General features: G+C 42.1%; 1 protein-coding gene across 1 annotated transcript; it reads right to left on the reverse strand.

Moving 5' to 3' along the window:
- Positions 1 to 12245: 12245 nt before the first annotated feature.
- LOC134195322 (NADH dehydrogenase [ubiquinone] flavoprotein 1, mitochondrial-like) lies at positions 12246 to 22896 on the reverse strand. Its single transcript, XM_062664334.1, has 18 exons — positions 22756 to 22896; positions 20780 to 20806; positions 20652 to 20720; positions 20400 to 20496; positions 19519 to 19704; positions 18489 to 18553; positions 17414 to 17518; positions 17282 to 17351; positions 17168 to 17223; positions 16921 to 16986; positions 16758 to 16860; positions 16639 to 16702; positions 14936 to 15026; positions 14814 to 14876; positions 13919 to 13973; positions 13818 to 13858; positions 13681 to 13749; positions 12246 to 12437 (listed from the first exon to the last, which is right to left on the reverse strand). The coding sequence occupies exons 1-18, from the start codon at positions 22846 to 22848 to the stop codon at positions 12342 to 12344; spliced, it is 1416 nt and encodes a 471-aa protein (XP_062520318.1). The 5' UTR covers positions 22849 to 22896; the 3' UTR covers positions 12246 to 12341.
- Positions 22897 to 23181: the final 285 nt, after the last annotated feature.

The following is a 23181-nucleotide window of genomic DNA, read 5'->3' on the forward strand; positions in this document are numbered from 1 at the left end:
AATAGAAATATGTTGTAGAGGTGAGGGTTTTGAGTGAGAGATTTGGTTTACTGTAATGTTTGTCTCTTTCTTGTCTTCCTGTGTCTTCAGACAGACCTCATAAGATGCCTTTCATACAACAAAATAATGACATCAAGTGTGTGTGTTTGTGTGTGTCCGTGTGTGTCCGTGTCCGTGTGTCCGTGTGTGTCCGTGTCCGTGTGTCCGTGTGTGTGTGTGTGTGTGTGTGTGTGTGTGTGTGTGTGTGTGTGTGTGTGTGTGTGTGTGTGTGTGTGTGTGTGTGTGTGCGTGTGCGCGCGCGCGACATACTATATACACACCTCTTCATGTGGCAGCTTCTCCACTGTATACAAATTCGCCTTCCCATCAAACACAGGACGCAATCCTCCCAATTCCTTCCCAAATTTCCTCGCCCACATGTCCATCACACTATCCCCAATTCTCCGTTGTGTCACCTCAGGACTAAACTTGACATCATAATGATATATAACACTCAACCTGTCAGACACCGAAACCCTAAAACGGTTAGCACACAGAGCAATCTGCTCCCCAACAGAACCAACACCAGGCCGCTGTGGTCGAAATCCTGACACGCCACTCTTCTCTACAACTCGAGCTGAAGTGCCAGCAGCAGGACTACCAGGAGAGACAGCAGGTGGGGATGCTACCTCAAGTGGAGTGCAGGGTGTCTTAGCCGGTTGAGTTGCAGGTTTTGTGTGTGTAACAGCTGGTTGAGAAGGCTGTAACGGCTGGCCAGCAAGCGGAGACGTGGAGCTACGCGATGAACTTGATTCTAATCGAATCCCTGTAGCCGCAGCTTCACAACTTGTGACTCTTTCGTCTTCTCTTGATGAGTGAGAGCTTGTTGCTCTTCCCGGGGAGACGAGTGTTGGTGGGTTGGCGGAGCGTCCTCGTGCACGACCTCTGCCACGGCCTCGACCTTGTCCGCGGCCTCTGTCAGACATGTCAATGGAAGATGCTCGCTGAAAGGCGTACCGAGTCTGAATGACTGTCCGCTTTGTGACAATGCGCATGTCCATTGTTACGCGCCAATTCCGGTAAGAAAACTGTCCGCCGCATGTCACTTTCTCGTGAAGAACATCCTGCCTGCGTGAAGGCTTACCTAAGGAGTGGATTGTACGATCACTGTATCAGGACTAAGGACCAAAAGCGACGATTACGGAGGTTGTCAGAATCGTTTGCTCTTGAAGGTAAGATCTAGAATCTAAATTATTTGCACTAAACATTATTGCATTGTCTACTAATCTAAAAATTTATTCGGCACATTTTTCATTGTTTAATTAATTAATTAATTAATTAATAACTGAAATTTCTAAATTGCATAATTATTGGTGTAATACTCTACTAGGTGGGAAATATTGACTTATATAAATTTTATCTTTTCCACTAGGAGATCAACTGTTTTATGTTGGTGCCAAAAAGAACCAACATAGAGTGGTTCTCTTTACAGAGGACCAAAAACTGCAAGTATTCAAGAGTTGCCATGACTCTCCTCATGGAGGACACTTTGGCAGAAGAAAAACTCTACAAAAGATTGAGGAAGGATTTTACTGGCTAACAATGACTTCGTATGTTTACAATCAGGTTAGATTAGTGTAAAACTAATCGCTAGGTATTACATATAGTGTACTTGCATGGCGCACTTTCAACTATTGTTTTCAAATGAGACGGAAAACAGATAGACAGACAAACAAACAAACCAACAGATTAACATACATACATTTTTTGTTACAAGGGCCTACTTGTTACAATCTACCACTATTCACATGTACAGTCACTATATGTACTTTAGTCACTTCAAACTTCAAACTTGCTGCTTGGACAGAACTGAGACAGAGGCAATTGTATGTTAGTTCCTTGCCCAAGGGAACTTATGTGTGTGGCTCTTGAACTCTGACCTGAAGGTCCCGGATGTTGCCAATCTCCAACTGCACACTCTAACCAATTGAGCCACATACATACATTTTTTGTTGTTGTTGTTACAAGGACCCTTAGGGCCCAGGTTACTGCAGACACTACTAAGTACTTGCTACTATACTTTCTGATACTAGTATACAATCTACGATACTAATATACAATTGAAACACTATCAGCAATCACTGTCTATATGTAAACTTCTTTTTTGCTTCTTGGACAGAACCTGACACTCCGGAGAGAGAGGCAATTGTATGTTAGTTCCTTGCCCAAGGGAACTTATGTATGTGGCCCTCCCGCACTCGAACTCTGACCCGAAGGTCCCGGATGTTTCCAATCTCCAACTCCACACTCTAACCAATTGAGCCACATACATACATACATACATACATACATACATACATACATACTTACAACAGTTATATACATACAGACAGACAGTTAGAGAAGCATGTATGGAAATTGCTAAATTGAGCCGGTTTCTTTGTGACCAACTTGTGTCTCTAAATGATCCAGTTTGGGATGTTATTCTTGAGATATTGTCATGTATCACGAATCAACCATCTGGCAAGGGTAATCTTTCCTAGTCATCTCTTACCGGCTGCCACTCTGCATGATCAGCTAATCAAATCCACATTTGAAAATGTAATTAAGTGCTACGACATTGGAGAGTATAAGTAGCTACAGGCTACCTAACCTAGCTGTTCGAAATGGTGGATTCGGATTGTCATCTATTGCAGATACAACATGACAGAATATATGACAGACAGACAGACAGACAGACAGACGTACAGGCAGACAAACAGACAAGGCAGACAAAAATCTTGCAGTGTTCTTGACGAATATCAATTTGTTTTAAACTAAGTGGTTAAATGTATTCTGATCCCCCTATGGGGTCATCTGTTGTAGCCTTAAGTGTTTGTTATTGATTAGAGGAACTCTACTTATGTATTTGACAGACAGACAGACAGACAGACAGATCAACAGGTACACAAACAGACCTCTGAAGCAGGTTTGCTTCTGGTGCTTGTTGTAGATTTTACAAACCATGCAGACTGATCTGGTTGGGCATGACACACAAATGATATTATCTATAACCACTGGCTGATTCATTTGTTTGCTTACGTCATTTGTAGATTGGAAAATGCGACAAGTGCCAGCGTATGGAGACAATTAAAACTGTAGCACCAACATACCATCCAATCAAAGTTAAAGGACCTTGGGAATTCATTGGAGTTGATCTCATGGGAAAGTTTCCAATGACAGCAGCTGGATATCAGTACATACTAACAGCAACAGACTATTTCACAAAATGGGTGGAAGCATTTCCACTACAAGATAAATCTGCAGTTGGACAGGTTATGTCACATATTTTACAGGTAAGTGCAGTAAAGCATTATAATTAAAATACATTAACATTTTCAGGTACTGTTTCATAATAAGTTATGACCTGTCCAACAACCATAATCAATTGCTATATTTATTGTTATGCATACATATCTCTGTATTTGCATGCATTTGGATGCATGGTGTTAATAGTGTTAGCTTATTTATTTATGTTAGTAATTATGAACAATTTGTGTTTGTTGACCGTACATGTGTTTTACTTTTTCTCAAAGGCATGGTGTTCCGAAGAAAATATTGACAGATCAAGGCAGAGAATTTGTAAACGAGGTTGGCAAATAGCAAATTTAGTCTTATTGCAAGTCGTGTGTGTGTGTGTGTGTGTGTGTGTGTGTGTGTGTGTGTGTGTGTGTGTGTGTGTGTGTGTGTGTGAGTGAGTGAGTCGATCAGTCACTGTCTAAATGTGTGGAATATCATTGCAGGTAAATGAACATTTGTCACAAATTTTTGGCATTATGCACAAAATAACTGCAGCCTACCACCCACAGACCAATGGTTTAGACGAACGAACCAATGGGACTCTGAAACGTGCTCTAAGCAAGCTAGTCAATGAACACCAGAATGACTGGGATGTCTACTTAGACCCAGTGTTGTTTGGCTTGCGAACAAGTGTTCAAGAAAGTTCAAAGTACACACCTTTCTTTCTTATGTATAATCGAAAAGCTCGTCTACCAGTTCAACTAGACCATTTAGAAGAAGAAGAAATCAAGAACAATAGTTCTCATGAATTTGATGAAGAAGAACATTTGAAGAGAGTTGAAAACATGAAAAGTGTTCATCAACAGGTTAGAACAGCTAGGCTTGTGTTTTATACATTTTCGAAACCTGCATCACTTTAGTGCGTACACGTTAAATAAAGGAACGACATTTGTTTGTTGATCTGATTCTTTTGTACAGGTTTTAGAAAACCTTGCAAAAGCACAAGAAAAACAAAAGAAAATTTATCTGAAGAAAGCAACAAACGTGGTGTGAAGTCTTTCATCTTTTCTGTCGGCAATTTAGTCTTGAAAAGAAATACGAACAAAATAAGCAGAAAAGGAGATCGGCTCCAAAGTAATTGGTTGGGTCCATTTCTAATCATTGATATGTACAATTCTAAGTGCAGTCTCAAAAACATAAAGACAGAAGTTGTGTTGAGATGTGAAGTTCACGTGTCCCACCTCAAGCCATATCACAAACAGGTGATACACTGTCAAACAGTTTGCATAGCATGTTTATTTATTTCTTGTCCATTTGTTGTAATTGCCTGTATGTGTCTGGATGCATGCATATTTAAACCTCTGTGGACAAGTGTTCATGCATGCATTCTTGGATACCACGTGTGCTGACATTTGTTCATATGTATATATACAGTAACACACCCCACGTTTGCTCTCCACAGTCAATTGATTTTGTGATTTAAAATCTCAGGACAGTAATGAAGACCATAGCACAGAAAAGAATGCAACTGACTTGGAAGATGACGTAGTGCCGTCAAGAAAAAGACCTCGACAAGAATCAAAAGAAGATTTGCAGTAAGCACAGCTGTTAGATGTTGTCAGTGGATGCTTATTTATGATGTATTTTTGTAAGAGCACCAGAAATGAATGAAACAAAACGGGTTAAACAGAGTCTGGAAAAGAAAGGCAGCTGTGAGGTACACAAATCCTTGGCAAACTCCTGACAACTAGTCCTGTGTTTTAGAAACTGTAGCTCATATTTATGCCAGTAGCTGGTAAGTTAAAACACTAAATATGTAGACTTAATTATAATTGACACGCTAACTGAGATCATTAGCTAATTGCATGAAGTTGCATTGGTGTCAAAAAGAAATGTAAGAAATGATACTGCAAGTAGTGTTTACATTTATGTTAATAGTTCAGACCATTTTGAATTTTAAATTTAACTACTTAATTAATTAATACTAACTCTAGATTAATTAAGTTATAGTAAATTGCTTACATCAATTTTTTGTTACGTTTGCTTTCAATCACAATTTGTACACTCTACAGTAACCATAAATAGTTGTGCTATGTTCATTAGTCATTTGGTGAACAACAGCAACATCAACAACAAGAACAACAACAACAACTACAACAGACACAGCAACAACAACAACAACAGATGCAACAACAACAGATGCAACAACAACAGACACAACAACAACTACAAAAACAACAGACACAACAACAACAACAACAACAACAGACACTACAACAACAACAGACACAACAACAACAACAACAACAACAACAGGAGAAGAAGAGAGAACAGCAACCACAGCCAAAGCTGCAGTGCAATTTGGATATTCTAAAAAGATATGGTGAGTGGCTTGATGATACCATCATCAATGCAGCACAGCAGTTGCTGAAGCAACAGTTTTCAGGGAAAAAAGGCTTTCAAAACACGCTGTTATCGCAACGACTGCAATTCGAAGTTGCCACTCACAATTCTATTCAGATACACCATGTCCACAATTACTGGCTAACAACATCAAGTGATGAGGAGGGAAATGTTCATATATATGATAGTTTAGTTCGATATAAACTGTCAGGGCAACTGAAGCAACAGATTGCTTCAATATATCGAACCGATCAGACAGAAATGAAAGTCTCTATTGAAGCAGTCCAACAGCAAAAAGGACCAAGCAACTGTGGCCTTTTTGCAGTAGCGTTTGCATTTGACATTGCAGCTGGAGTTGACCCACAAAATATAAACTACATCCAAGCAGAGATGGGGGAGCACCTATTGTCTTGTTTATGTAAAGGAAATATAACTCCTTTTCCAAGGTATTTTGGCAAGACAGCATCTGTCAGAAAGTGTAAACCCTCTGTAGTTCGATTTCGTGTATATTGTATATGCAGGCAAACTGAGTGTTTGGACAGCAAATGGTACAATGTGATAATTGCCAAGAATGGTATCACTTTAAGTGTGTTGCTTACAACAAACATGGGAAGATATTTTACTGCCCAAATTGTAGAGAATAGCTCATATGAACAGTTCTGCTGCTTATCTAGTTATGGAAATAGTGAGTCTCGTTATGAAAATTGTTGAAACTTAGTAAACAAACAAGTGTTGTCTGGTCTGAAGTCTTCATGAGCCCCTAACAGGTTGCACAGAGTACTAGTATATAGGTATTACTACGATGTCTTGGAAAATGGTAATAGAATGGTATACCAGTAACCTTTATTTTTACTAAACTTGGACAATTTACACACACACACACACACACACACACACACACACACACACACACACACACACACACACACACACACACACACACACACACACACACACACACAAGTACACACACACACACACACAAGTACACACACACACACACACAAGTACACACACACACACACACAAGTACACACACACACACACACACACACACACACACACACACACACACACACACACACACACACACACACACACACACACACACACACACAAGTACACACACACACACAAGTACACACACACACACACACACACACACACACACACACACACACACACACACACACACACACACACACACACACACACACACACACACACACACACACAAGTACACACACACACACACACACACACACACACACACACACACACACACACACACACACACACACACACACACACACACACAAGTACACACACACACACACACACACACACACACACACACACACACACACACACACACACACACACACACACACACACACAAGTACACACACACACACACACACACACACACACACACACACACACACACACACACACACAAGTACACACACACACACACACACACACACACACACACACACACACACACACACACACACACACACACACACACACACACACACACACACAAGTACACACACACACACACACACACACACACACACACACACACACACACACACACACACACACACACACACACACACACACACAAGTACACACACACACACACACACACACACACACACACACACACACACACACACACACACACACACACACACACAAGTACACACACACACACACACACAAGTACACACACACACACACACACAAGTACACACACACACACACACACACACACACACACACACACACACACACACACACACACACACACACACACACACACACACACACACACAAGTACACACACACACACACACAAGTACACACACACACACACACACAAGTACACACACACACACACAAGTACACACACACACACACACACACACACACACACACACACACACACACACACACACACACACACACAAGTACACACACACACACACACACACACACACACACACACACACACACACACACACACACACACACAAGTACACACACACACACACACACACACACACACACACACACACACACACACACACACACACACACACACACACACACACACACACAAGTACACACACACACACACACACACACACACACACACACACACACACACACACACACACACACACACACACACACAAGTACACACACACACACACACACACACAAGTACACACACACACACACACACACACACACACACACACACACACACACACACACACACACACACACACACAAGTACACACACACACACACACACACACACACACACACACACACACACACACACACACAAGTACACACACACACACACACACACACACACACACACACACACACACACACACACACACACACACACACACACAAGTACACACACACACACACACACACACACACACACACACACACACACACACACACACACACACACACACACAAGTACACACACACACACACACACACACAAGTACACACACACACACACACACACACACACACACACACACACACACACACACACACACACACACACACACACACACACACACACACACACAAGTACACACACACACACACACACACACACACACACACAAGTACACACACACACACACACAAGTACACACACACACACACACACACACACACACAAGTACACACACACACACACACACACACACACACACACACACACACACACACACACACACACACACACACACACACACACAAGTACACACACACACACACAAGTACACACACACACACACACACACACAAGTACACACACACACACACACACACAAGTACACACACACACACACACACACAAGTACACACACACACACACACACACACACACACACACACACACACACACACAAGTACACACACACACACACACACACACACACACACACACACACACACACACACACACACACACACACACACAAGTACACACACACACACACACACACACACACACACACACACACACACACACACACACACACACAAGTACACACACACACACACACACACACACACACACACACACACACACACACACACACACACACACACACACACACACACACACAAGTACACACACACACACACACACACACACACACACACACACACACACAAGTACACACACACACACACACACAAGTACACACACACACACACACACACACACACACACACACACACACACACACACACACACACACACACACACACACACACACACAAGTACACACACACACACACACAAGTACACACACACACACACACAAGTACACACACACACACACACAAGTACACACACACACACACACACACACACACACACACACACACACACACACACACACACACACACACACAAGTACACACACACACACACACACACACACACACACACACACACACACACACACACACACACACACACACACACACACACAAGTACACACACACACACACACACACACACACACACACACACACACACACACACACACACACACACACAAGTACACACACACACACACACACACACACACACACACACACACACACACACACACACACACACACACACACACACACACAAGTACACACACACACACACACACACACACAAGTACACACACACACACACACACACACACACACACACACACACACACACACACACACACACACACACAAGTACACACACACACACACACACAAGTACACACACACACACACACACACACAAGTACACACACACACACACACACACACACACACACACACACACACACACACACACACACACACACACACACACACAAGTACACACACACACACACAAGTACACACACACACACACAAGTACACACACACACACACACACACAAGTACACACACACACACACACACAAGTACACACACACACACACAAGTACACACACACACACACACAAGTACACACACACACACACACACACACACACACACACACACACACACACACACACACACACACACACACACACACACAGACACACACACAGACACAGACACACACAGACACACACAGACACAGACACAGACACAGACACAGACACACACACACACACACACACACACACACACACACACACACACACACACACACACACACACAGACACAGACACAGACACATACAGACACACACAGACACACACACAGACACACACACACACACACACACACACACACACACACACACACACACAGCATCACACACACACACACACAGCATCACACACACACACACACACACAGCATCACACACACACACACACACAGCATCACACACACACACACACACACACACACACACACACACACACACACACACACACACACACACACACACACACACACACACACAGCATCACACACACACACACACACACACACACACACACACACACACACACATACACACACACACACACACACACACACACACACACACACACACACACACACACACACACACACACACACACACACACACACACACACACACACACACACACACACACACACACACACACCACACCACACCACACCACACCACACCATACCACACGAAGCGTGTGCGTGCGCAGACATAGACGTTATAGCATCAAATGTCATCAAAACACTCACTCATTTGGTAGTCCACGTCCACTACACAATTTTTCGTGGGGGACACGTTTTGCAGGCGGACGGTATTTGTCACGTACTGCCGACAAATTGTGTCCAGGGGGACACTTTTTGTAGGGGAACACTATTTATCGTGACACTGGTTCACAGTACGACGCTGGCACGAGCGTCGTACGAGCGTCCTGGACACTGACGATGAGCGAGCGTCAGCGTCACACTGTGAACATGTCAGCATCCGCGACGCTCGCACGATGCTAGCAGACCTGCCAACCTAGCAGTGTCAAAATGCGGGAGAATGCGGGAGTTTAAATTTTTTGGACACGCCTACAATAACATTAATATCAATAAATTTATACCGTAATAAGTGTTAAATAATATATAAAAAATAATGTCTAATCATCAAAATTAAAATATTTGCATGCTCGGTTGGAGTAGAAACCATTAATTAATTTAATTATAGTGCAACAAATGTATAACGGATTGATTAATGTGCCTAATTAGCAATACACAGCATCAAATCCAATTACTAAACATAATAGTTAATTAATTAAACACAGAACTTGTACTGTACGTACTACTGCCTGTTATAAAAATCTAAGAACAAAGTACATGCACATTCTCGTGGCTAGTTGGGATGTTCTGGATTCTATTTTCTTGTGGCCTTCTTCAATCGCTTTTCCAGCAACACATATGGTAATCAGGTAGCCAGTCCCTCCCCTTTTCCACTTCTGACCGACTCCACCTTCTATGTCGGTATTTTGACCAAGTCAGTATGTTATGAAAGAGCCGGATAAAGAGAGGGGCTGGCACATAAAATTGATATTGGGAGATCAAGTATGTGCGTACACATGCATGTACTAAAACTGTAGGGTACAGTTACACAGAACAGGCACGCCCATAATTTTGGTCACACCCACCAATGGTCAGAATGCGGGAGATTTGATGCCAAATGCGGGTAGGTGGGAGAAGGGTCCCAAATGCGGGAGTCTCCCGCTCAATGCGGGAGAGTTGGCAGCTCTGCTCTAGGCGAGCGTCCACGACGCTGGAATAGAGATAAGTTCTAATCGGGCGTTCTAGCCGGAAGTGACCCAGCATCCGATGTCATCACGTGCTCCATTACATTGTACACACGTGGTTACTTTGCAGCGCCAGACCACTGTCGCAGTGTGTTCTTTGTGCGATGGACGCTCGTCAGACGCAATACTGTGAATGGTACAGCGTCAGCGTCTTCGCTGACGCTCGTGTGAGCGTTCTTGTCAGCGCTCGCAGGATGCTGTGCCAGAGTCGTACTGTGAACCGGGCTTTAGTTTGACCGGGCTCAACGCATGCGTAGTTGATTAAGCAACATCCCGGATTACAGGTTATGTAAATTGTTGTCATGTTACTCAATTTTAAAATTAAAAAATTAAATAATATAAACAAAATAAACAATTAAGTAATTAAGTATGATTTAAATTTAATAAAATACTAAATTAAATAATTAATTAATTAAATAAAATAATAAATAAAATAATAAAATAATAAATAAAATAATAAAATAATTAAATAATTAAATAAATAATTAAATAATAAATTAAATAATAAAATAATAAATAAAATAATTAAAAAATTAAATAATTAAATAAATAATAAATAAAATAAACAAATAATTAAATAATAAATTAAATAATTAAATAATAAATTAAATAATTAAATTAAATAATTAAATAATTAATTAATTAATTAAATAATAAATTAAACAAAAACAATTAATGTATTGATGTCTATGTGTACCTCATCACACACGATGTGAACATCAACTCACACAACAGTAAGATACAACGTCAATACATCATATTGTAATGACTTTCTATTGCTGACTAAACCTTTACAACAAAGACATAATATAGATAAGTTATGCTTGAGTTACGTTTCATGCCACTGTCTGATGCTTCTGCTCCCTACTTTGTTGTGCACGAAACTGCTCCATTCGAGCCTCTATTTCTGGCCGAAAGTGACGAATCAAGCCCTGAGAAGTATTGTGATATGAAAGGTTGGACCAACGTGGCTCAACGATTGTACAGAACATATGGTCTGCTTGAATAATCCGTCAACTTGTCTGTTTGTTGGTTGACCATGTGTCTGTCTGGTGTGTGTGTGTGTGTGTGTCCGTCCGTGTGTCCGTCCGTGTGTGTGTGTGTGTGTGTGTCCGTGTGTGTGTGTCCGTGTGTGTGTGCGTGTGTGTCTGTCTGTCTGTTTGTCTGTGCATTTGTGCGTCTGTCTGTCTGCCTGCCTGCCTGTCTGTGTGTTTGTGTGTCTGTCTGTCTGTTTCTGTGTCTCTGTCTGTCTGTCTCTGTGTGTCTCTGTGTGTCTCTGTCTGTCTGTCTGTCTGTCTGTCTGTCTGTCTATTAGTTAATGACTTTGTTTGCAAGGACTGATTTGTATTAAAAAATCCTAGCATATGTACAAGTAGAATCTGTATGAGAATTATCTGTCTGTCTGTGTCTGTCCATATATATACATACATACATACATACATACACAGACATGGGCATAATTATGAAGGCACCCTGAGCATGTGACTTAGATTTAAAAATTATTGGACTTTCTCAAACACTTGCAAGTAAATGCATCTGCAGTGACAGCTGCACTTTTTAGTAAATTCAAAACAAGTCATAATGGTAAGGTAATGGCTCTGATTGTGCCATCCTCATATCTGAGATTGGAGGTGATGTTTGACCTGTTGAGATCGATACACGACTGCTTCTTGCATGCTGTCAGTTCAACCAGTAAATTTGAAAGTTAATAATCAAAATCGTTTTCAAAAGCTTCTAAACAATAAAATGACTTTGTTTATGTCAGAAGACATACTCAAAGATTAAATAGAGACTATACGTTTCAGTTTACTTGCATATTGTGAGTCTGCTCTTGTGACATCACAACACGGACGTGGGTTGGACATGGTAATGCATGGCGGCGGTGGTTAGTCTGGTCATTCTCTTGATCTTTTTGTTGCTACGGGTTGTCAAAACGTCCAATCAGAACAATATAAATACCCAAATAGCATGATTTGATGTAGAATCAGCGGGTCAGCAGGTGTATTCACAAATTTAGTGTTCTTTTGATTTCCATGCCTCAACTGATATGGGGGGGGTGGCTCCATAATTATGCCATGTGTGTGTGTGTTAATTATGCCATGTGTGTGTGTGTGTGTGTGTGTGTGTGTGTGTGTGTGTGTGTGTGTGTGTGTGTGTGTGTGTGTGTGTGTGTACCTGTATTGGCCACGCAGCACCATCTCCCAATGCACAAATAGTATGCCCTTCCATCTGACGACTCAGTTCCTGCAAACACATTCAACAATTAAGAACCTGCCAATAATAATTCTCCCCACAACTGACCAAACACACACCTCAATCATGTCAATTTCTGAGGGTTTGGCATTGCCTTCAACTAACGAAAAACAAATTTGGAGTTACAATTGATTAGGACAATGTGTCAAGTTGTGAATACCAAATCTGTTCATGATCTTTGCCATCCATCCTGTCCCTTCGCGGCAAGGTGTACACTAAGAGAATAAGTAGTGATTATACAAAAAAGCATACAAACCAACTGACCAAAAAATAGATAGACAAACAGACAGAAAGACAGAGAAACAGACGGACAGACAAACAGACAGACAAACAGCCAGCCAGCCAGACAGACAGACACACAGACACACAGATAAACAGCCAGCCAGACAGACAGACAGACAGACAAACAAATAGACACACAGACAGACAGACAGAGAAATGGATGAATAGACAGACAAACAGACAGACAAACAGACAGACAGATAAAACAGACAGCCAGCCAGACAAACAAACAGACACACAGACAGACAGAGAGACAGACAAACAAACAAACAGAAAACAAACAAACAGACACATAGACAGACAGACAAACAGACAGACAGATAAACAGACAAACAGCCAGACAAACAAACAGACACACAGACAGACAGACAAACAAACAGACAGAAGACAAACAAACAGACACACAGACAGACAGACAAACAAACAGACACAGACAGACAAACAAACACAGACAGACAAACAAACAGACACAGACAAACAGTCAGACATACAGACAGACAAACAAACAGACACACAGACAGACAAACAAACAGACACACAGACAGACAGACAGACAGACAAACAAATAAAAAGACACACAGACAGACAGACAGATAAACAGACAGACAGACAGACAAACAGACAGACAGATAAACAGACAGACAGCCAGACAAACAAACAGACAAACAGACAGACAAACAAACAAACACATAGACAGACAAACAAACAGACAGACAGACTGACCAACTGTCACACAGATCCAACAAGTAAACTGAATTTCTATAGTCTACTACCTGGCCACAGCTCTCGTGCTTGTAGAAGTCAATCAGTCTGGCAATGCACTTGATGACATCAGCCTACACAACGTGACTATTCCAGTCATCTCAATTACTTCATGTCTATCGACTGTTATAACCGTCTTGTCCATGACAATGACAGCTGCAGTACCGAGGCCTGACTTTACTGCCACAAGCGAATCGAAATCCATGGCAACATCATCACAAATACTGTAAGAACAAAGTTGTTGTTACTTCTCGTGTGTATTGAAATGACAAAGAACGGCTGACATGGACAAACTAAGAGACATACAATGGACAGACAGCTGGATACAGACTAATAGATAAACACACCAGCAAATAAAGACAGGTAGACAAGCAAACAGACAGACAGGTAGACAAGCAAACAGACAGAGAGACAGACAGAAAGACAGACAGACAGACAAACAAACAGATAAACGGACAGACAGACAGACACACCAAACAACAGACAGACAGACACACCAAACAACAGACAGACAGACAAACAAACAGATAAATGGACAGACAGACATACAGGTAGACAAACACACCAAACAACAGACAAACAGACATACAAGTAAATAAAGACAGGTAGACAACCAGACAGACAGGCAGACAAACACAGTAACAAACAGATAGACAAACACACCAACAAACAGCCAGCCAGACAAACAGACAGAAAGGCAGACAAAGAGACAGACAGACAGACACACCAAACAACAAACAAACAGACAGACAAGCAAATAAAGACAGATAGACAACCAGACAGACAGACAGACACAGTAACAGACAAACACACCAACAAACAGCCAGCCAGCCAGCTAGAGAAACATACATACATACATACAGACAGACAGACAGACAGACAGACAGACAGACAGACACACCAAACAACACAGATTCTGTTTGTTTCTGAAAAACAAACAGGCAGGCAGGCACACAGACAGAAACAAATACATAGACAAACATGTGTCTGTCCATCTGTCTGTCGGTCCGTCTGTCTGTCGGTCTCTCTGTCTGTCTGTCCATTCATAAACAAAGAACACAATATCACTCAAAACAAATCATTTTGACCACCTAAATAAAGACTACAATTATCCTCACACCTCATCATAACCAATAGCCACATAAGACTAAAGCTAGGTTTACAATATGAGGCTGATGACGACCGCGACGCTCACACGAAGTAGGTGTCAAAATGCTGACGCTGACGCTGTACCATTTACATTATCATTTGATGAGCGTCAACGACGATCCACTATGCGCATGCTCATCATAATCGTATATAAAAGTCTGTGATTTGGTTTTCTTTTCCTGAATTTCTCCCTCACCAAGTTGTCGCGGAGACGCTTCCACATTATTTGGCAGCCTGCTGCTGGGAGGCCGGTTTTTTCGATGCATTTTCTCCAAGCGTTTTTCTTGTACCTCTCATCTCTAAGCTACCATGACTTGGTCTGCCGCAAGCAGCCGTACCTACACGAATACACTTTCGGTAGGCTTCTCTTCCATAGTTTACTTCCGGTTATTTCACTCCCAGATTTGATCTCTGATTTGCCGACAAAAGGCACGTGCTTCCAGCAGACGCTAGAGCACTTCCCGTTTGGACGCTAGAGTTGAACTTGAATCAACTCTAGCGTCGGCGACGCTGACGACGCTCGTGATGCGACGTGCAAGTGTTTACAATACGACACCTGCCTGAGCGTCGTCGCTAGCGTCCTCGAGCGTTGCCAGCGTCATATTGTAAACCTAGCTTAAAACACCAACGTCACATGAATACAACACGTGCTTTAGTTCAACAAAAACCATTCAACTCTAAACTTACTGTTTTGGTAGTATCGGCACCGATGAACCTCCTGGAATGACTCCTTGAAGATTATCCCAACCACCTGACAAATAAAATCGTAATTGACAACCATCCATCCTTCGTTTCCTGTTGATCACCTCTGACACCACCGGCATGTCGTTCTATCAGCTCTCTCAATGGTACTGACATTTCTTCTTCGACTGTGCAGGGATTGTTCACGTGGCCAGAGATGCAGAACAACTACATAAATAGAGAATGGTTGTGTACTTGTTTGTGATTAAATGTGATTTGCTTTCTTGCTTTTGTTCCTTCGTTGCGTTTTCTACCAAATGAAGAGAACCATGAACTGCCTCTACGACAGATGGTCTAGAAATAAATTAAATATATTAGTCTTGTATTGGACGAATGCATCTCTGTTTGTATTAGAGGGATGCATCTCACAATACACTAGACTATTGTATTGGAGGGATGCATCTCACAATACACTAGACTATTGTACTGGAGGGATGCATCTCTTCATACACACAGCTAAGCAACACAAGCTTACAGGCGCTACTGCAACCGTCTCGACATTAGCAACTGTAGTAGGGCAGCCAAACACACCTGCACAACACACAACACTTAAGCACACTAAACTACACCAAACAACCTTACACCTCACCAACATCCGCAGGAAACGGAGGTTTCATCCTTGGTTTGCCTTGCTTTCCCTCCAAACTCTCAATCAATGCCTAACCATAAAACCCATTCGACTTACAAACAGGCAAACGTGCAAACAGACAAACAAACAGACCATCTCTTCTCCACATATGTACGCACCGGCTCCCCGATGCATAAATATGTCAAAGTCGTAGCCACTGCCACAGGCATTGTTGCCTATCAAGCCAGCATCATACGCCTAGAAGAGAACAGCCATTAGTGACAATTGCACGTATCGTGACTGCAGAGTGTGGAACTAGTAAAAGCACACATCAGACAAGACTGAAACTACGTTACTCTCATGAAGCAGAGCAGCTCTCGTTTGTATAGAAACTGAGTCGTCATCATCAGTGTGGTGTGGTAAATAGGTTAGTATGGGTAAGAGTGAGCAATAGATGACACGTGAAAGTGTCATTAGTTAATGAGTAGTAACTGAAATAAAAAATATGTGCAGAAAAGTGACAATGCAATTAGACAGGTAAACATGAGAAATTATAAGAAACGGCAAGGAAATCAACAAACAAACAGACAAACACAGAGACAGACAGACAAACATACATACATACATACAGACAGACAGACAGACAGACAAACAAACACACAGACAGACAAAGAGACAAGCAAACAGACAGACAGACAGTCAGACAGACAGACAGACAGACAAATAGACAGATAGACAGACATTCAGACAGATACACAGACAAGCACACACACACACACACACACACACACACACACACACACACACACACACACACACACACACAAACACAGACAGACAGACAGACAGACACATAGACAGACAAACACATAGACAGACAGACACAGACAAACAAACAACGAGACAAGCAACCAGACAGATAAACAGACAGACACACAAACACATATATGGACAAACAAACAGACAGACAAGCACACAGACAGATAGACAGACAAGCACACACACACACACACACACACACACACACACACACACAAACAGATAGCCAGATAGCCAAACACACAGACAGACAGACAACCAGACAAGCACACACAGACACACAGACACACACACACACACACACACACACACACACACACACACACACACACACACACAGAATCAACTTCCACCACCACAAACTCAATCTGATATTCCATGTGTTGATGACATCCGATGAACAACTGACCTCCTTTATGGCCATCTGCATAATTACTGATTCGTTGTAAAGCTCTCCGCGAATGTAGATGTAAGCTATATAACAAGCAAGCATTTTCTGACAACAATAAACATCATTGAATAAAATTTCTGTCTGTCTGCATGTATGTATGTATGTATGTATGTCCGTCTGTCTGTTTGTCTATCTGTCTGTCTGTCTGTCTACCTGCCTGCCTGTCTGTCTGCCTATCTGTTGTCTGTCTGCCTGTGGGAAGAAGCTGGAATCATTCATGATGAGTTGACCAAGAGAACCTTCATGGGCACTATTGGTTTTAGTCACCTCAATGACACTGCATGGAAACAAGCAGCCCTTAAGATCAGGTTTGGAGGATTCGGTCTAACACAGGTCAGACAAATTTCTCATGTAGCTTACTTATCTTCATGGTGTCAGACTATGAACAAGTTGCCTAGTCATTTCTCATCAATGTCTGACCTGATTAACTATCTGAAAGAGTCTGAATCAGTTCCAGAATCAATTGGCTCTACTCTAAAGTCAGCGTTTCAGTTATTACCACCTTTGCCAAAATCAGTCGACAATGAATCAGAGGAAAATCAGTCCATTGAAGATTTCATTTGATACCCACGAAAGTTACAGTATCGCCTGTGTAGTGCAGAACAATTCAACACTTTTTGGAGGAAACGGTTCTCTTTGATTCTTCAAAGATGTAATGCAAAAGTAATCCTCAAAAAGTTGTCAAGAGTTTCAGAAACAAAGAGTTGTCATGCACAAGCTTTTTGACTTTAATGTACAGATCCAAGTCCACTAATGTTTTAAAGTATTTCGCTGTGAAGGACTGGTTCATTATAGAAGTTTAGGATGTGTACAAGTAGAAGATCTGTAACACTAAAATAACCTGCCTGTCTGCCTATCTGTCTGTCCATTGACTGTCTCTGCTTTTTGTCTGTCTGCATCTGTGTCCATTACTCATCTGTCTGTCTCTTTGTCTGTCTTTCTTGTCTCCCAGTTTGTCAACCACCCACACAACGACTAAGAAACCAACCTGCTCTTGCCCCCATTGCTCTTCCCGCTACAAGGCAACCCTCCACAAGTTTCTGTGGATCGTGCCTCATGATTTCTCGATCCTTACACGTGCCAGGCTCGCCTTCATCAGCATTCACTACTAAGTACTTTGGACGACCATCAGGTGGCCTATTCATGAAACTCCACTTTAAGCCAGACGGAAAGCCTAGAAACCACACAGAAATCAATAACATCATAAACAAGCAAAGACAACACAATGTGATATGCAGGTAGGTGGACAGACAAGTAGACAGACAAAAGCGTATAAAGAGAGTAGAATACGTACAGAGAAATAAACTACATACTAGAAGGTTAAGAAGGTATCTACAATGAAATGACTTAAACCGCATGCCAACTGTTAATATTCATTTATTAGTCAATTTGTTAACTGAGTGTCCATTTTTAAATTTGTCTGGGATTTTGGCGGGATCTTTCTATTTTGAAAATTTTATATTGATATGTTAAGCTGTTCAAGAAACATTGTGTTTACACAGACAGACAAACAGACAGACAGACAGATGGACAAACGGACGGATGGACAGACAGACAGACATACAGATAGACAGACACAAAAACAGATAGCCAGACACACAACCAGACAGACAGACAGACAAACAGACAGACAAACAGACAGACAAACAGACAGACAGGCACACAAACAAACAAACAGACAGACAGACAGACAAACAGACAAACAGACAGACAAATAGACAAACAGACAGACAAACAGACAAACAGACAAACAGACAGACAGACAAACAGACAGACAGACAGATACACATAGAGACTCTTCTGAAAACATTACAACCTCTACTCACTCCTCTGTACTACACAAATTGTAAAAACAAAATTTTTCATTACCGGCTCCTCCCCTTCCCCTCAGTCCAGATTTCTTTATCTCATCAAGTATCCACTCGTGTCCTTTCAACAAGATTTCCTTCGTCTTATACCAATCACCCTGCACCAATACAATCCTCACCATCCACGACTGTTACATCAACACGTGTGTGTGTGTGTGTGTGTGTGTGTGTGTGTGTGTCCGTGTCTGTGTGTCTCCGTGTCTGTGTGTCTCCGTGTAATACAATACAATCCTCAACATCAACTGCTACTCACCCTTGCCATTGCTCCCTTCAGATTCCAGTCGTGTCTACCATAGAGGTTGGTAAAGATACGATCAGAATCCTAAACGAGAGATGAAATCAAGTGGCAGGTACAGACAGACATCTTGTTGGTGCGTTTACCTTCAAGCCACCGTATGATCTACTCGTCTGGAATAAAATAGAAGACAACGATGAAGGACTGTGTGGCATACTTACAAGACAAAATAGAAAGACATCGACGGACGGCAGTACTGTAGTTAGGGGGTTCATTCAGTGGGGATTATCAGGGGGTTGTGTAACCCCAAGTCATTAGGGTGTGGTCTTCCATACTGATCTAAGCTCTTGACTTCTGTACAGAATGGCATTCATCACATCTGGTACTACACGACATGGTGAGCAGCGACCCGTTTCTGTAGCCTCGAAGTTCCAGACCATCTCCCAAAAGAAATGAGATGGTCTGGATCAACTTCTGATCAAACCAAGTTCAGAAGTGATTCGAGTCAGCCAATCAGCAAGCTGCTGCCACTGAAGTGGCAGTCAATGAACGTCGAGAGTTCTGTAATGACGTGCACGGCTTCTGGCAAAGGCGTGTTCAACATTGCCAGCTCGTAATTGATTGCATGCACGTGCGTCTTCCTTTGAAACAGCGCCCAAGGCTCTCGAAATTGATTCAATGCATCCCGGACAGCAGACCGCTGCATATTCGCCACCATCGCAGTTGATTACCACCCAACTTGTTTGAACATACCTCTAACATGTAGTACATCTAAAGAGGTGTTTTTGACGGTTACAACCCTTCCATTTCACTTAGGTAACTACGCCTACTTCCGAGCTCGGTTTAATCAGAAGTTGATCCAGACCATCTCTCATTTCTTTTGGGAGACGGTCTGGAACTTCGAGGATACTGTTTCTGGACCATCGAGGCAGTGGACGCCCGTATATACAAAATGTATGAAAAACCGAATACATTCAAATGTTATGTACTGGACATTTGCTGCTGTATACAAAGGTCACAGATTGTGGCTAAAGTAGCGAATTGTTAGTAGATATTGCCCATTCAATACTTAATGGTCCAAGTTGATATAAAATAAAACATTAATATTAATTTGAATCTCTCCTAATTAAACCTAGCCTCAGTATTCCAGACTGCTTTCTGCACGTGATGGAAGGGGAGAGTGGGAGGAGAGAAGAAAGCAGTCTGGGGACAGCTCTATTGTAAGTGACTTCGGAAATAGACGGTGTTCATCTTAATCGATAATTACCCACATTCATTAGGAACAGTAACAAGCACCAGATGGCTCGTGGGATATTGCCAAAAGCTGTTTGCTGCCAGCCGACTACAAACGAACGGGAGAATGTAAAAAATGAGTGACTTTACTGAATCCGGTAGAGAGAAGGCAAAGATGTCGCGACCTCGTACTAAAATCGCTTAGCAAGCAGTTGAAGGGTCTTCAAGGCTTCAAGTCGGAACAGCCGCTGCAATGGCTCTACCGTCCGGTAACATCTGACAAACATTCGCTGAGTTATCATGTCATCAGGAGCGAAACTCATCGCGCGTTGCATTTGTGTTATCTGCACCCCACTGTGCTATTACAGTCGTCTGAAAATCGCTTAGAGGTAATTACAAAGTACTCGTTGACGTCACCAGTTGTCTACAGCGCTGACTGGCCGTTTTTTTGAGCGGTGATTTTGATTGGAGCGGATGTTTCTGAACTTGAGTAGTCGCGCCTTTTCCGAAGTCACTTACAACAGAGCTGTCCCCAGACTGCTTTCTTCTCTCCTCCCACCCTTCCCTCCCATCACGTGCAGAAAGCAGTCTGGAATACCGAGGCTAAATTAAACCTGACTACGTTCAAGTTAATAATATATAATATATAATAAATAATAAATAATAATAAATAATAAAAAATATTAAAAACAATCATAAATATCAATAAACCCTAACCCAAACTCTAGGCCTGGCTATACCACTGCAAGCGGGTACACGTTCATAGACCAACAGAGAGACAAAAGAGATAAACGAATGACCAGATGGACGCATGGACAGACGGCCAGACACAGACAAAGCACAGAAAAACGCAGACTGAAGGTGTTGAGGTAAGTGAGCGGTCACACACCTCTGTGGTTGTTTGAGTGGAAAGCAGGCGAGCCCCCACAGCGCGGCATAACGTGAAAACATTAACGCGAAAAGAAGCGGCAGCCAGAGACATCGCTAAGATCCTGAAAAGATAGAAAACAGTCTAAACTGACATGACTGAACCGAGCATGCGCAATTTGACTTTTAGCGCGCGTTGTTGGTGTGCTCACATGCTGACAAAAACGTAATAAATAAATAAATTTACTGTATATTGACTTAATATATTACGCAAAAATAACTAAAGTTAAACAGTTGGTAATAAACCTAATAATGTTATAATAATATACTATTTTGTGAATTTGAGGTGTGAATAGGTGTTTAGTTAAGTTAATTTGTGTATAGCTGTAGTAGTGTCGGGGTGTCTGATAGTGTAATATTAATTGTTTGCCCTAACATGGGAACTGCA

This window comes from Corticium candelabrum, chromosome 20, assembly GCF_963422355.1.
Source record: "Corticium candelabrum chromosome 20, ooCorCand1.1, whole genome shotgun sequence".
NCBI lineage: Eukaryota > Metazoa > Porifera > Homoscleromorpha > Homosclerophorida > Plakinidae > Corticium > Corticium candelabrum.

Coding starts and splice junctions, on each gene's coding strand:
- LOC134195322 (XM_062664334.1), bottom strand. CDS start 22,848: ATGTCTCTGGCTGCCGCTTCTTTTCGCGTTAATGTTTTCACGTTATGC. Junction 16,987..17,167: donor AGACGGTTGCAGTAGCGCCT/GTAAGCTTGTGT, acceptor ATTTATTTCTAG/ACCATCTGTCGTAGAGGCAG. Junction 13,859..13,918: donor AAAGATCATGAACAGATTTG/GTATTCACAACT, acceptor GTTTTTCGTTAG/TTGAAGGCAATGCCAAACCC.